This window comes from Lolium perenne, chromosome 6, assembly GCF_019359855.2.
Source record: "Lolium perenne isolate Kyuss_39 chromosome 6, Kyuss_2.0, whole genome shotgun sequence".
Taxonomy (NCBI): Eukaryota; Viridiplantae; Streptophyta; class Magnoliopsida; order Poales; family Poaceae; genus Lolium; species Lolium perenne.
This window is the reverse complement of record NC_067249.2, coordinates 15,093,439-15,110,761: the sequence shown is the minus strand read 5'-3', so window position 1 is coordinate 15,110,761 and position 17,323 is coordinate 15,093,439. Positions and strand designations below refer to the sequence as shown.

Below are 17,323 nucleotides of genomic sequence, written 5' to 3'. Positions count from 1 at the left end.
TACTGAAAGGGATGCAAAGAACCAGGAAGATCAAGGGACCTTGCCGTAATATATAGTATAGTTTTTGTAAAGATCTTCTCCTTTTTATGATAACCTTGCATCGCAAGGAGTAATACCGTATGTATTTGATGTTCTTTTTAGACGTCATTATGAATTGTTGAACTTGTAAGTCCAGCTGAAATATTTTGTCGAAGGCAACTGAGTGATCAAATCAGTTTGCTCACTCGACGACCCTGTTGTAATCGCAAGTTTTGCAGAGTCGTTTTGTAAGTTTTGTAAGTGCGACACCCTTCGAGTAAACGAGGGATTAGACGCTTTTTGTTTGGCTTCGTAACACGATGCACCGGTATGAGCCTTTTTGTAAGTTGTACTGTTGCCATCAACTGCAGCACTCGATGATTTATCTGAGGCTTGGATGGATTTGTAGTATATCGATAATCATAGCTCCCGATGGGAGTATTAATTAATTATCAACATTGTAAAAATTTATATCGATAACCATAGCTCCTGATGGGAGTATTAATTAATTATTGATATTGTAATAATTTCTCGCAGCCCCTGAGTATTATCGGGTAAGCTTTTGACGCATAGTTTAGCCGAAGCTCCCGACGGGAGTAGTAGTCGATAAAAAGCCCGAACATTTGTTCGAAATGAAGAATAATGCAAACTGAACCGGAAATTTTATTCATAATGTGTATCAGGCTCATAAGCCTCCATGTAGTGAAGAAAAGAGGTCAAATTCTATGCATAAAATCGTCGCAAGTGTGCAACGTTCCAAGGATTCCCAACATCTTTTCCCGAAGCAGGGTTCTTGAGGCGATAGGCTCCACCCGGTATTACTTCGGTGATGATGAACGGCCCTTCCCATGGAGATTCCAGTTTCAAGGATCTTTCTTGCTTTAGCCGTAATACTAAATCACCAACTCTAAATCCTCGATTGCAGACTCTTCGACTGTGGTAGTTCCGTATTGCTTGCTGATATACTGTTGTTCGGGCTAGGGCGATGTCTCGAGCCTCATCAAGAAGATCTACAACATCTTGTAATGCGTGAACTGAAGTTGTCTCTGTATATGCAGCCACCCGTGGTGCTTCAAAGTGAACATCAGCTGCCAAAACTGCTTTGGCTCCATAGACAAGGAAGAACGGAGTATATTGCGTACACCTATTTGGCGTAGTCCACAAACTCCAGAGTACTGATGGTAATTCTTCGACCCAGGCTCCAGCTACACCCGTGAGGCGCTTTTTGATACCGTCGTATATTAGGCCATTGATCCTTTCCACTTGCCCGTTGTTCTGAGGATGTGCAACCGAAGCAAATTTGAGCTTGATACCATTGCTGTCACAGAATTGGTGGAATTCCTTAGAATCAAAATTAGTTCCATTGTCTGTAATGATGCTATGAGGCACACAAAAACGACAAGTTATTCCTCTGAAGAATTTGACAGCGGTTTTGGCTGTCTGATTCGTGACTGGTATAGCCTCAATCCATTTGGTGAATTTATCGACTACCACTACTAGATGAGTATGGCCACCAGGCGATGATTTCGGCAGCGGACCAACTTGATCAAGTCCCCATTGTGCAAAAGGCCAGGCCAGAGGTATTGTCATCAAATCTGTGGCGGGTGCATGAGGCTTTGGCGCAAAACGTTGGCAAGGATAACACTTCCGAACTAAGTCCCTTGCATCGGCTGCCGCTGTTGGCCAATAGAATCCTGCTCTAAAAGCTTTGGCTACAAGTGCTCTGCTACTAGCATGATGGACACATGTCCCTTCGTGTATTTCATGCAATAGAGCATTTCCATCATCCATGGCGATGCACCGCTGAAAGATGCCAGAGATACTTCATTTGTAGAGGTCGCCATCGACCACGGTGTATGCTTTAGACCGGCGCACGATGCGTTTTGCTTCTACTGGATCATCCGATAACCTTTGCTCCATCAGGTATGCCAAGAAAGGTTCAGTCCATAAAGGTTCAAGGAGAAGGACTTGCTGGTTAGATCCAGTAATGACATCTTCGGCAGCTTCACGGGACGTAGCCCCTGCGTCAGTAGCCGATATTTCTGGAGCTGCCAAAGTTTGTACTTTGATAGACCTTTGAGTGATGACTTCATAGAAGACTCCATCTGGTATAGGAGAACATGTGGAACCGATATTAGCCAGAGCATCGGCTTCCTCGTTGCTGGCCCTGCCAATATGTTTTAACTCGCAGCCTTCGAATTTAGCTTCCATTGACTGGTACATCTGGCGATAGGCTATCATGTTGTCACTAATAGCATCACACAGATTCATCGACTGCTGTACTACGAGGTTCAAATCTCCGTAAATATCTAAACGAGTAGCTCCACATGCCTTGGCCATACGCATACCGTGTAGTAATGCTTCGTACTCTGCTTCATTATTTGTTGGTAACAAAAAGTTCATCCTTAGAACATATCTCATTTTGTCTCCTTGTGGCGAGATTAACACTACTCCCGCTCCTGCACCTGAACTGCGCTTAGACCCGTCAAAGTACATTTTCCATGAACCCGACATATCGGGTGCTGCTGAGATTTGCGACTGGATCCAATCAACCAAGAAATCGGGGAGGATCTGGGATTTGATTGCTGTTCGATTGACGTAGGTAATATCGTGCGGTGCTAACTCGATAGCCCATTGAGATACCCTGCATGTCGCTTCTGGATTGGTGAGTATGTTTTTCAATGGGGCTTCTGAGATGACAACAATTGGCTGTTCTGCAAAGTAATGCCGTAATTTCCGTGCTGCCCTCCATACTGCATATGCCAGCTTCTGATGGTGAGGGTATCGCTGCTTCGCGGGTGTGAGGACCTCACTGAGGTAATAAACGGGGCGTTGCACGCCATGTACTCTTCCTTCTTCTTCACGTTCGACGACGAGGACGGAGCTGACGACTTGAACAGTTGCAGCTATATAAAGTAGCATTGGCTCCTTATCCCTTGGTGTTACGAGAACTGGAGTGGTCGACAGGACCTTTTTCAGTTTGTCGAAGGCGTCTTGCGCTTCTGCTGTCCACTCGAATTTTTCAGATTTTTTCATCAGTTGGTAGAATGGTAAGGCCTTTTCTCCTAGTTTTGCAATGAACCTACTAAGAGCTGCCAAAGGTCCTGCCAACTGCTGCACTTGCTGTAGACTTCTGGGTGGCTCCATATCAAGAACAGCTTTAATGTTTAAGGGATTTGCTTCTATTCCTCTTGCTGAAATAAAATACCAAAGTACTTGGCCTCCTGGCACCCCGAAGAAACACTTGCTGACAGCTTGAATTTGTATCTGTCGAGGTTATTAAAAGTTTCCCTTAAATCGTCAATGAGCGTGGTCGCGTTTCTGGTTTTGATGACGATGTCATCAATGTAAACCTCGATATTACGGCCAATCTGCTCTCCGAGGCAAGCTTGCATGCACCGCTGATAGGTTGCGCCTGTGTTTTTTAATCCAAAGGTCATGACGTTGTAGCAGTAAACACCATGTGGAGTTATGAATGCAGTTAATTCCTGATCCTCCTTCTTGAGCTTGATCTGATTGTATCCTGAATACGCGTCGAGGAAAGAGAGGCGATCGCAGCCTGCCGTAGAGTCGACTATTTGATCAATGCGAGGCAACGGGAAGTGGTCCTTCGGGCAATGTTTGTTGGGACTTGTGTAGTCGATACACATGCGAAGAGCCGTTGTATCCTTTTTTGGCACCATGACTGGATTGGCTACCCACTCAGCTTCCTTGAGCTCTCGAATAAAACCAGCTTTTCGGAGCCGATTGACTTCTTCGCCGATGGCTTTTCTTTTTGGTTCTCAAAAACGACGTAATGTTTGCTGCACCGGTTTGGCTTTGGGGTCAACATTAAGGGCGTGCTCAGCGAATTCCCTGGGAATACCTGGCATGTCGGACGGTTCCCATGCAAATATTTCCCAGCGCTCACGGAGGAACTCGATGAGCGCACTTTCCTATGCGGTAATAAGGTATGCCAATATGTTGACCGTCTTCTTCGGGTCAGAGGGGTGTACTTGATGCTTCTTTGCTTCCTTCGTGATGTCGAACTTGTCGGGTCTGGTGTTTCGATTATCAGCAGGTGGTTGTGTATGATCAGTGATTGCATCGATTGCATTGAGCTCCTCCCTGACTCCAAACTTGGAGGCGATCTTCTGAAATTCCCTATCGCAGTTATCAGAACGAGAAAAACTCCCGTGAACAGTTAAAGCTGTCCCATTGTTGCCTGGCATCTTTAGCTTCAAATATGCATAATGAGGAACCGCCATGAACTTTGCGAATGCCGGTCTGCCGAGGATAGCGTGGTACTGTGATTCCCAATCAACTACCTCGAACTCAAGCTTCTCCTTTCTGAAGTTGCTCGGTGTACCAAAGACGACATCCAGTGAAATTTTACCGAGGGGATAAGCGGGTCGGGTTGGGATGATGCCATGGAAGCCAGTATCGGATTATTTTAGCATATCGGTAGATAACCGCATTGCTTTCATCGTGCTTGCAAACAAGAGATTTAGGCCACTTCCTCCATCCATGAATACTTTGCTCATGTTATATCCTCCAATCTGTGCTTCAAGAACTAGAGCAGCATGGCCGGGCCTAGGAACGGCTGTCGGGTGGTCTGCTTTGCTAAACAGGATGCTCTGATCGGACCAATCGATGTAGTCGGGTACCTCTGCCATAGCTACCTCTGCAATTTTTATTTCTCGTGAAAACTTCTTGGCTTCTCTCTTCGAAAAGCTGGTCTTATGAATCATGTTCACTTGACCTCGAGACGCAGGATAAACTTCAGTTGGTATGTAGATATCTTCCCATAAGCACTTTTCTTTAACGTCTTTCAGCTAGGCGCAGAAAGTGTAAATCAAGTAACATCAAGAGAAGAAGCATCAACATCATAATTTTCCTTAAAAACACAACTTGTCGCAGCAGGTATCTTAGATGCTCCATTATCTAAATTTCCCATAGTGGTACTAAGGGTTTTATCAATTTTAAGCTCATAATGATTCTTTGGCTTAGGCATTTTAGGGACATACATGAACTTTTGCTCCTTACCCACATAAGCTTTCTCCTTAAACTTAAGAGAAGAAAAAGTTGAACCCAAGGTTCCCATAGCTTCTTCAAGTTCACCAATCCTATGGGTTTGATTATCATGGATAGCACACGTTTCTAAAACAGCAATTCTTTCATTAATTCCTCCTAGAGATTTATCATGTTTATCAGTATTATCAAGTAATATTCCCAATTTAGTCTCAATACTTGGAAGATTTTTCTCTATGGCCTCCAACTTTTTCATGACATCCTCAAGAGAGATTTCAATTTTAGCTTCATTAACAGGTGGTATTCCAACTAGACTCTCAATAATGCAACTAGCTTCTAAAGCAGGAGTGCCTAGGAAATTACCCCCCGTAAGAGTATCAAGAACATACCTATTCCAGCTAGAGATACCAACATAAAAGTTCCTAAGGAGGATAATAGTGGAGTGTTTCTTAGTGCACCTATGATGAGCATCACTAATTCTATACTAAGCATCTTTAAAACTTTCTCCCCCTTGTTGCTTAAACGAACGAACTTCAACTTCAGGATTACTCATTTTAGCAATAATAAAAATAAATCAAGCAAAACTGAATTAAGTAAAGTAAAACAAGTAACTAATTTTTTTGTGTTTTTGATATAAAGAAATCAAACAAGACAGAAAATAAAATAAAGCAAGACAATAAACAAAGTAAAGAGATTGGGTGTGAGAGACTCCCCTTGCAGCGTGTCTTGATCTCCCCGGCAACGGCGCCAGAAAATATAGCTGCTGACGTGCGACGGGGATTGCAACGGCGCCAGAAAGTAGCTTCCTTGTGACGGTAAAGCACTCGTCCGTTGGGAACCCCAAGAGGAAGGTGTGATGCGTGCAGCAGCAAGTTTTCCCTCAGTAAGAAACCAAGGTTTATCGAACCAGTAGGAGATGAAGGCCACGTGAAGGTTGTTGGTGAAGGAGTGTAGTGCGGCGCAACACCAGGGATTCCGGCGCCAACGTGGAACCTGCACAACACAATCAAGATACTTTGCCCCAACTTAACAGTGAGGTTGTCAATCTCACCGGCTTGCTGTAAACAAAGGATTAAACGTATGGTGTGAAGAATGATGTTTGCTTGCAAAGAACAACAGAGAACAATGATTGCAGTAGGTTGTATTTCAGATGTAAAAGAATGGACCGGGGTCCACAGTTCACTAGTGGTGTCTCTCCAATAAGATAAATAACATGTTGGGTGAACAAATTATAGTTGAGCAATTGACAAATAGAGAGGGCATAACAATGCACATACATATCATGATGACTACTATGATATTTACTTAGGGCATTACGACAAAGAACATAGACCGCTATCCAGCATGCATCTATGCCTAAAAAGTCCACCTTCGGGTTAGCATCCGCACCCCTTCCAGTATTAAGTTGCAAACAACAGACAATTGCATTAAGTACTGTGCGTAATGTAAACAATACAAATATCCTTAGACAAAGCATTGATGTTTTATCCCTAGTGGCAACAGCACATCCATAACCTTAGAACTTTCTGTCACTGTCCCAGATTCAATGGAGGCATGAACCCACTATCTAGCATAAATACCCCCTCTTGGAGTTACAAGTATCAACTTGGCCAGAGCCTCTACTAGCAACGGAGAGCATGCAAGATCATAAACAACACATATATGATAGATCGATAATCAACTTGACATAGTATTCCATATTCATCGGATCCCAACAAACACAACATGTAGCATTACAAATAGATGATCTTGATCATGATAGGCAGCTCACAAGATCTAAACATGATAGCACAAGAGGAGAAGACAACCATCTAGCTACTGCTATGGACCCATAGTCCAAGGATGAACTACTCACGCATCAGTCCGGAGGCGGGCATGGTGATGTAGAGCCCTCCGGTGATGATTCCCCTCTCCGGCAGGGTGCCGGAGGCGATCTTCAGAATCCCCCGAGATGGGATTGACGGTGGCGGCGTCTCCGTAACTTTTCTCGTATCGTGGCTCTCGGTACTAGGGTTTTCGCGACGGAAGGATTATATAGGCGAAGAGGCAGAGTCGGGGGAGCCAGGGGGTGGGCTCCCCACACCTGGGCGCGCCAGGAGGTGGGGCCGCGCCGCCCTATGGGGTGGCCCCCCTGCTGGCCGTCTCCGACTCTTCTTCGATGTTCTGGAACCCTCCGTGGAAAATAAGACCGTGGGCTTTTGTTTCGTCCAATTCCGAGAATATTTCCTGTGTAGGATTTCTGAAACCAAAAACAGCAGAAAACAGGAACTGGCGCTTCGGCATCTTGTTAATAGGTTAGTGCCGGAAAATGCATAAAAATGATATAAAGTGTATATAAAACATGTGAGTATTGTCATAAAACTAGCATCGAACATAAGAAATTATAGATACGTTTGAGACGTGTCAGTCGTGCATGAGGAGGACGGGAGGGACGCCACGGCCGGCAGGAAGCTTGATGACAAGGCGCAGCGCGGAGTAGTCTAAACCATTGAGACAAAGGGGGTCGATGCAGTATACGCTACCAATGGAGCGAAATGCTGTCCGAATCCCACCTTCATGCCAATGCTCCAGAGGGAACCCGGTGGCCGAGAGCTGAGCGAAAGAGGAGAAGGTGGAGCAGAACCTGTTGTCCCCCTCCTCTGGCTTCTCCAAGGAGATGTCATCGCCATCAAATACAGCGGGAACAGCTGAAGGGTGGCCTCCCGCACCTCGACGGAGGGGAAAAGCACCAGCATGGCCCCGAAGTCGCTGGCCGCCAGCCCGACGAAGGGGTTGCCGCCACGTTCCTCGAACGCGCGGCGGAGGAGGAACCCAGGAGAGTCGGAGGGTGGCGAAACGAGGGCGTATGCGACGCGGTGACTGGAGTTGTCGTTGGCCGGGGGCGGCATGAAGATTTTGGCGACGTCGTCGCGGCGAGGCAGCGGGTCAGCGCAATGATTGCTCCAGGAGAGAGTAGCAGCCGCAGGGGAGGCACTGGTGCAGGCCGGAGCCTGAAGCGGAGCAAACGTCGGTGGCCCGCGGTGGGTCGGAGCCACAGCAGGGACAGACGGCGTGGCGCCCCGCAGCGTGCCCAGCTCGGAGGAGGAGGGAGACACACCAACGGCCGCTCCCCTGGGGAAGGGCACGGGCGGGCGCTGACGGAAGCGGGAGCTCCGTCCCTCCAGCTCATGGAAGAACGTGTCGATTCGCGTCTCCATCGGCGAGGCAGGCAGGGCCCGGACGGCCCTGGCGGCCGGGGGCGATGTCGAGCACGAGCGGGGGCGGGCGAGGGCGGCCAACAACCTGGGGGAGAGAGGAGGAGATGAGGGAAGGGCAGACGGGGGAGATGAGACCAGACAACAGAGGTCCGGGGCGGGACGAGAGAAGACAAGGGGAGGCAACTCACATGCTTTCTTCTTGTGGCCGGAGCGTCCACAAGCAGCACACTTGGTGGGGTCTCTGCACTCGCCGACGCCGTGCTCCGGCGAGAGGCAACGGAAGCAGAGGCGGTGGTTCTTGATGGGGGAGAAAACGAGGCGCTCCGAGCGGCGAGGTGGTGAAGGAGAAGCAGAGAGGAGGAGGGCATCCTTATAGGAAAGGGGAGAGCACACAGAGGAAGCCGCCGCGCGTCCCAGCGACAGGACCTCACGGGGCGGCGCGGATTCGCACACCGGGAGCCCGGATCGTCCATACCCTGCTGCAGCAACGGCGGACTCACCGGTCCGAGGCGGAGCCCTAGCTAAGGTGGGGGAAAAGGAGGTAGGTGTCGGAGTGACATGGCGAGGGCTTGGGATGGCGAGCGGGGGAAAGGGATGAGCGACCGAGCTATCTTGGTCGGTCAGCGGAGCCGCAGCGGCGGGATTCGCGGGGTAGGGGTCATGGCAGCAGGGATCCGGAGAGATGGAGGAGGAGGGGATGGGCGAGCCGAGGATTGAGGGTTGACCAAGGGAGGTGGGGGAAGGAAAAGCCGATTTTTCTCCCTCGTGACGGGGCAAGGTGGGCATAGTGGGGGACAGAGTAGGGCCCACTCCCACCACCAGCCCACGAAGCGGCTCACGCAGCGTGCATGCGGCCTGGGGCGCCACGGGCCCCACTGCATGGCTTCCCCTACCTTCGTCCAAACAACTCGACGTAGACCTGGCGGAGAGAGGCGGCGCTGCCGGCGCGGGAGGCCACGGCGGCAGGCGAGCAGCAGCATCGGAAGCATCTCCCGCAGAGCAGTGGAGGAGAAAAACGGACTTGCCAAGGCGCACCGAGCGGTGGGCAAGAATAAGCGAGCACACCGCCGGTGATGCGGCAAGGGCCGAGAAAACGCCACCGCCGTGGCTGGAGATGGAGAAGCGATCGGGGTGAACGGTGAGGTTGAAGTTGAGGGCATTAGCGATGCTGAAAGCGTTGAATCTAGGGGAGAGGGAACCTGGTGTCACCCAAAACCGGCAACGCTCGCACGACCGGCCACCCACAGCAGTGGCTACCATAGAGTGGAGCAAAGAAAGTACGGAGTCAAGGAACGCCGCACCTGGTGAAGGGTACGACATGCCGGCCGCAGAGGACACAGGCAGGGGCTCGATGCAGGGGATGCCGTCGTCGTCATGGCGAGCGGACAAAGTCTTGTCGCCAGGGGTAGGAGGGCGAGGAGCGGCACCGGGGTTGGGCTGGGGCGCTACGGCGGTCGAGAGGACCACCGCAGAGCCAGCAGTACCCGCCAGCGACAGCAAGGGCAGCTCCGATGAGGTGGACGGCGGGAGGAGTGTTGGAGGAGAGGCGTCCCGGGCGTGGTCGTTCGACGAGATGTCGCGCGGCGGCTGCGGCACGCGGCCGCCCGAGCACGGCGAGGAAGAAGGCAGGAGGAGGGAGGAGGGAACGGAGCCGAAGGCGATGGCGGCCAACGAGGTGTCGTGCGGCGGCGACGCGTGGTCGCCAGCGCGCTCGCGGGAGCCCTCCATATTAGCCTCCAGTCAGAATAACCTCACAATGGGTGCTATTCTTCCAAGACGGCGTATAACATGCAATTCTTTGGGTCGCACAAAATCTCTCATGCCCTCTTTGTTGTGGAAGCCATAGACATAGACCCCTCCCAAATCCAAGATTTTTCTCATGGGTTCGTGCTATAAAATATAGATTAGTGTGGAAGGTGGACAGGCTTTAGAAAAAAGAGGATGAAAAATTGTGGTAATTGCAAGCTTTGCAACCAACATTCGGCCTCCCATCTCCTCTACATGTGTTGTTCCACCATTCGTATTTGGATGGCGATGGCTTTCCATGACATCCACCCAAACAATTGGCACACAACGCGCCTGCACATCGATGTAATTAGTCATACGTACCGCTGTAACGTTGGGAGTCTACTACAGACGAGACAGCAACGCTGCCGAATTGAGAGCAAATGCATCTCATATCCTAGTGTCAAAAGCACGTGCGTGACAGCCGACGAGTGGTGGTGAAGTGATAATAAAGTATGCAACACGGTTTCGGCACGCGGGTTGACCATCGATGGGGATCTGCGCACAGCCAGCCTGGTTGATGATCGCGCTGAACTTGTCGTACGTACGTACGAACGTACATACGCACGTCGTTTCTGGAGAAGAAACAAATGGCTAGCTAGGTCACGGTCAAGCTTGATCGATTCCACCCCATTTCAGATTCAGTCGTGGGATTGGCCAGTTTTGAGATAGCAACTCAATTGGTGGCCGCCCGGAGTAGTACTTGCTACCACTCTACCAGTGTTGCATTAGTCAAAGGCTACCTCGCTAAGAGCATCTTGAGCCGTGTTTCCCAAAGTACCCAAACGGCATCGGATTAAACGTTTGGGGGCGTGTTTTCTTCGTGCCGCGGTTGGTGGACGTCGCTTCCCAGCCGCGTCCCCAAACGCGATCTCCAAACAGAAATTTAAATAGTTCACATTCAAAAGAGATCGTTCCTGCCGAAGTCGTCACGATCGAAGTAGCCGCGATCAAAGTACTGGACCCGCAATCATATTACAAACTGGTGGTGCAAGCTAAAATTAGAAGAAGGGGTTCGGCGACGCCGACGACGCATCTTGAGTCGACGTAGGCCCGTCGATCACGACTACCTCGTCATGCTCTGCCCGGTGTGCCTGCTCCGTCGCCGACGCCGAGGCCATTGCAGATGCCGATGCCGCCAACGCAGGTGTACTAGCAGACGCTGTCGCAGCGCCTGCTGGGGCCGGCTCTGCCTCCGGGGGTGGGGTTGCTGCCGCAGCCTCGGCCGCTGCCATTTTGGCTTCGATGTCGTCGATGATCATGCCTTTGTAGAAGTTGTGCGCCACCCGTGTCCAGGGAGACATTCCAGCTGTCGACGCGGTCAGCAGGAACATGTCCTCGTAGCGTTTATTGAGCTCCATTGTTCTCTCGACATCCATCTTCTCTTCTTTTCTTGCCTCCTGGCGTTTATTGAGCTCCATTGTTCTCTTGACGCGGTCAGCAGGAACATGTACCCTCGACATCCATCTTCTCTTCTTGCCTCTTGAGCAGCGTCGCCCACCTTTCGTCGGTCTTTTTATCGCGGAAGAGCAGGGTCGAGGATACCTCGGCGAGGCACTGTGTGATCGACGCTTGCGTCTTCTCGGTCGCCGTTGTGTCGGCCAAGGCGGCCTTGGCAGCCTTGTTGCCGATAGGGCGTCCTGCCGATGTTGCGAGCGGCGCATCGAGATCAATGGCATATTTCCCCTTCGACAACGAAATACGCGTCAACCGCCATTTCTCGTTCGTTTTGAGCTTGCTATAGCAATGCAACAACACGAAAGGCCTAAACCCTTCCGAGTTCTTCCGGTACATCCCCATGTCACGGTCGAACTAATCAAAGGAAGCGCAATCAGATCGTGATTAAACGACGAGCTAAACTTTTGGTAGAAAGAGGCGTACCGTATCGATGACGTTCGTGCCGTTGTCGCCTATGTTCTCGAGCTCGCTATGGAACCCATGGAACATGTTCACCGACGCCTGGACGATGGCCCAGCGAGTCGACATTGCCTTTTGACCCCACTTCATTGTCATCGCGAGGTATCCCTTGTTGACTAGCTTGCGCTCATTGAACTCCGTCTTGATCCTTGCCCAGTACTTCCCGTAATTTTGGTTGGTGCCGATGACCGAGTCATGGATCACCGTCGCCCACAACTCGTAGAGGCATTCATCCTCCAGAACCTTCCACTTGGGGCCTCGTGTGCCCGAGGTCTTCTTCTTCTTCGTCTTCTTCCTCACGCCGGCCGCGTCAACCTCCATGAGATCTTTTGCATTCTCCGCGGCATCCTCGTCCTTGTTGTCCTCTTCGTCGCCGCCCTCTTCGTCATCATCGCCATGGTCCTCTAGCCCCTCGTCCTCCCACTCTCCTCCTCCTCCTCCTATCCGAACGAACCACCGGCGCCCTCGAATTCGAGCGGACCCATGCGGCCAGTGAACGGGGCGCCGTTCATACCGGGGCCACGCTGGCGCTGGGGCGCTAGGCCGTACGCCAGGGAGTATAACATGATGTTGGGGTTGAAGCCGCCATGAGGCAGCGCATCCTCGTACCGTGGCGACAAGTTCGGTGTCACGCACCCGGGAGTGGCAGAAAGGCCCTCGTTGAAGAAATCGGGTGTCGACGGGGACATTGCTCCCAGAATGTACGGGATGGCCGATGTACTCCATGGGCTCACGGTGGAAGCAGCGAGACACGCGGTCACCATGGCCTTCTGCTACGCACGCGCCGCCTCCGTCTTCTTCTCGTGCTCCACCACCCGCCGTCTCTTCCGCTCCACCGTCGACATCTTGCGCTGCAGGCAGTCTTGGTCCCACATTTCATCCATCCAGCCTTCTGGCTTCTTCTTCGCCGCTGGCGCCTTCCACGGCTTCGCGAAGGTCACCTTTGGCCCTGTTGTCGCTGCTACATTACCCGGTGGCTTGGTGGCCGCTTTCTTGGCATTTTTTTGGGGGTCTGTCGGCAGCGCCATGGATGGGAAGAGTAGCGACGGATGGAGGGAGAAATGAATCGACGGGAGAGGCGGTGAAATCTTTTGGGAGGGCAGAAATGTGCGGCTGGAGAGTGGGTTGTGGCGGAAGAGGCGCGATGTGGTGGGAGGAATTTTTATGTGTCGCTGACGCGTCGATCCCGCGTCTCTCCGCCTCACTTTTCATTGTGTCCGGTGCGCCCGGAGTGACGAGGGATCACCTCACCAATACCTACAGATTGTAGACTTTGGTTTCGGGAAATAGTGACGATGGAGATTCCGGGAGCGAGATTGGGCACACGATATACCCAGCTTCGGGTCCCCTCGGTGGAGGATTCCTACGTGCTGCTAGCAATTTAGTATATGATCATAAGTATTTAAGGGGGGCCGCTGTAGGCAGAACTATGTTGCCTATCTGTTGTCCCCTTCTATTGGGTGTCCTGGCTGGCTATATATATGTAACCAGCCTAAGGTTGTACAAGATTCCTAGTCGACTACTTCTTCGGATTGCTTTCTTGGACCTTCTCCCTATTGGACCGATCCAGGTATACTAATAATGGGCACCCGAAAGGTATGCCCATGACAGTAGCCCCCGAGTGTCTAGGGAAGTCGAAGACTTGCGTAGAGACTCCAATCATAATCATCTCCGAAGTCGAAGAAATACAAGGCGAGGCCATTGACCCGGAAATACATCAGGTCAATATCGTAGATCATGTGTAGCGTAGACGTTGTCGACGATTTTAAAAGTTATTTTTCTATCGGGTGCGCAACCAGCGCTCCCGATGGGAGTAGCCCCCGAGTCTATGGGCGGGTGTTTGCACCTGGGCATAGACTCAAGTTGTACTAATCGATGGAGAACTTGACTATATTCCTGGGCGCAACCCCTCTTTTTATCGACTCCTGCTGGCGGACTTGATATAATTGTCGAGTCATGTTGGAGGAGTTGATGAAATCCATGCGCTCCCGATGGGAGTAGGCTCCACTTGAGTCGCAGAGTCAAGTTGAGTCTACAAACCTTGATTTATTTACCATGGAAATATTGGATCGTAGAATTGGGTTGAATCTCTAAACCCTGACTTTTCTTCTTGATTTTTCGACTTCAGACCATTGCTATTTTTATTTGACACCTATATTGTACAGGGATATTGGTAAATGAGGCTGATTCATCTGACGGATCAGGTACCAGTTAATTGCTCTTGTGGCAAATCCAAATAAACCTACTTCAAGTTCGAGTCCCTGGACTCGAACCTAGGATACTAGCATAATTCAGGACGTGCCGCTTTAGGACTTATCGAAAACTAAATTCCAGCTAAGTTATCGGGTACCCAACGCATCCGCTGGGATTTTTCTTCAAAATAGTTGATGTTGATAAAGTGGGAGAACGCATTCGGGTGCGATGCCATGCCACACAGGATCCCCACGGTCGGCGCCAATTGAAGAGGGATCACCTCGCCAATACCTACAGATTGTAGACTTGGGTTTCGGGAAATAGCAACGATGGAGATTCCGGGAGCGAGATTGGGCACACGATATACCCAGCTTCGGGTCCCCTTGGTGGAGGATCTAGGTGCTGCTAGCAATCTAGTATATGATCATAAGTATGTTTACAGGGGCCGCTTTAGGCGGAACTATGTTTTCTATCTGTTATCCCCTTCTATTGGGTGTCCTAGCTAGCCTTATATATGCAACCAGCCTAAGGTTTTACAAGAGTCCTAGTCGACTACTTCTTCGGATTGCCTTCTTGGACTTTCTCCATATTGGGCCGAGCCAGGTATACTAATAATGGGTACTCGAAAGGTATGCCCATGACAATTAGATCATGGGGACATGTGTTGGCAAGGATCAGCCCATATGGTCTCATGGTTCCTTCTGGTTAGCCACTCCCAGGAGTTCCCCCTATACGTCCAAAACATACCTACTTGCCGTCAGCGCATGTGCGTGTAGCCGGACGCACCCGGGGGTACAACATTGGATCAAGAAACACCCCACCACGCTAGTGTACACACCATGTGGACACACACAATTTTTTGGGTCATTCCCACCCCCCAAGGCTCGATTTTCAGGGAAACACTAATATGTTGACCACGTGGTCTACAACATTGACTACACCCCAGCGGCGGTGCCGCAGTGGCATTGTGCCTTCGTTTGTGTTTGGTTAGGTCATGGGGACATGTGGTGGCAATGATGGATCCATACTATCTCAAGATTCCCTCCGGTTCACCCCACCGGGGAGTCCCCCCTATAAGTCCTGGAATTGCCTAAGTGCCGTCAGCGCATGTGCGTGAAGCCGGACAACCCCAGGTGTCCAGTATTGGATCCATCAACATCTCACCACACTTGTGTACACACCATGTGGATACACACAGTTTTTTGGGTCATTCCCACCCTCTGAGGCTCGATTTCCAGGGAAACCCTAATCCATTGGCCGCGCGGTCTACAACATTGACTACACCCCAGCGGTAGTGTTGCGGTGGCATTGTTCCTTTGTTTGAGCTTGGTTAGGTCATGGGGACATGTGGCGGCAAGGATGTGTTGGAGATATGCCCAAGAGGCAATAATAAAGTGGTTATTATTATATCTTTGTGTTTATGATAAATGTTTGCATTCCATGCTATAATTGTATTAACCGGAAACATTAATACTTGTGTGTTATGTAAACATAAAGAGTCCCTAGTAAGCCTCTTGTTAAACTAGCTTGTTGATTAATAGATGATCATGGTTTCCTGATCATGAACATTGGATGTTGTTAATAACAAGGTTATGTCATTAGGAGAATGATATAATGGACACACACCCATAATAAGCGTAGCATAAGATCAAGTCATAAAGTTCATCTTGCTATAAGCTATCAATACATAGTTACTTAGTCCTGCGACCATGAGATCATGTAAATCACTTACACCGGATGGGTACTTTGATTACATCAAACTCCACTGCGTAAATGGGTGGTTATAAAGATGGCATTAAGTATTCTGAAAGTATGAGTTGAGGCATATGGATCAAGAGTGGAATTTGTCCATCCTAATGAAGGATAGATATGCTCTAGGCCCTCTCGGTGGAGTGTCATCTAATTAGCTTGCAAGCATGTGACAAGGTCACAAGAGATGACATACCACGGTACGAGTAAAGAGTACTTATCGGTAACGAGGTTGAACTAGGTATAAAGATATCGATGATCAAACCTCGGATAAGTAAAGTATTGCGCGACAAAGGGATTTGGTATCGTATGTTAATGGTTCATTTGATCTAAGTTATCGTTGAATATGTGGGAGCCATTATGGATCTCCAGGTCCCGCTATTGGTTATTGATCGGAGAAGAGTCTCGATCATGTCCACATAGCTCACGAACCGTAGGGTGACACACTTAAGGTTCGATGTCGTATAGTAGATTTGGAATATGAGATGGAGACCGAATGTTTTTCGGAGTCTCGGATGGGATCCAGGACATCAAGACGAGGTATGGAATGGTCCGGAAAATAAGATTCATATAAGGCAAGTTATTTTTCGGGGTTCAGAAAAGTTCGGGATTTTTTCGGTGGAAGACCGGGAAGCTTCTAGAAGGTTCCGGAGAGTCCACCTATCGAGGGTACTCCTCGGCAATGCCCACCTTTTGGGGCTTAGGGTTGACGGAATCCTGCAGGCTAACACGAGACATCGGATACCAAACAAACGGGGAGAGAGACGTCGGGGCCCTCAGTGGGGTAAAACCCTTACTTCCTGCTTGTCTGATCTTGATTATTGAGAATATCGGATTACAATGGGGTGCCGAAGGTTTCGACTATGATCTCATCGAGAGGCTAAGGTTTCATATATCCTCGCTATAGACTTACGGTGGTTATGGCTAAATTGATTGTGTGTCCCCCGGCAGACCCTATCCTGGCCCTTATATTGTGAGCCAGGTCTCGAGAGGTCTGTCTGGGTACGACTAGGTTACAAAGAGTCCTATGTCTAAACTTTCCATCTTTCTTCATCTTCTTGCCTTATTCTTCAAAAATCCTTCTTTGGAACCGACATAACGGCCCACCTTGGTCAATGGATAATCTTCATGGGCCCCTGGTCGGGCCGTAGGAGGTAGCGTAATACTAGTTACCCGAAGGGTAATGCCCACATCAGTAGCCCCCGAGTGTCTGGCCGAAGAAGCTTCAGGCAGGGACTAAAATTGTCTTCTGTCGAACATTCATAATTGCCGGAAGATCTTGAACTTCTTCGAATCATAAATGTCTTTTGTATCGGGTGCGCGTCTAGCGCTCCCGATGGGAGTAGCCCCCGAGTCTATGGGCGGGTGCTTGCAACCGCGCGTAGACTCAAGTTGTACTAATCGAATGCTTCTTTCACTGCCGATACCTTTTGTAAACCGTCGTGTTCATCCGA

The 17,323-nt window shown here is 49.9% G+C and overlaps 1 protein-coding gene across 1 annotated transcript; it reads right to left on the bottom strand.

Annotated features, from left to right (window-relative positions):
* Nucleotides 1–1,842: 1,842 nt before the first annotated feature.
* On the bottom strand, nucleotides 1,843–4,229 carry LOC139832299 (uncharacterized). The gene is made up of 3 exons (XM_071822028.1): nucleotides 4,014–4,229; nucleotides 3,383–3,433; nucleotides 1,843–3,285 (listed from the first exon to the last, which is right to left on the bottom strand). Exons 1-3 carry the CDS (start codon nucleotides 4,227–4,229, stop codon nucleotides 1,843–1,845), a joined length of 1,710 nt encoding a protein of 569 aa, XP_071678129.1.
* Nucleotides 4,230–17,323: the final 13,094 nt, after the last annotated feature.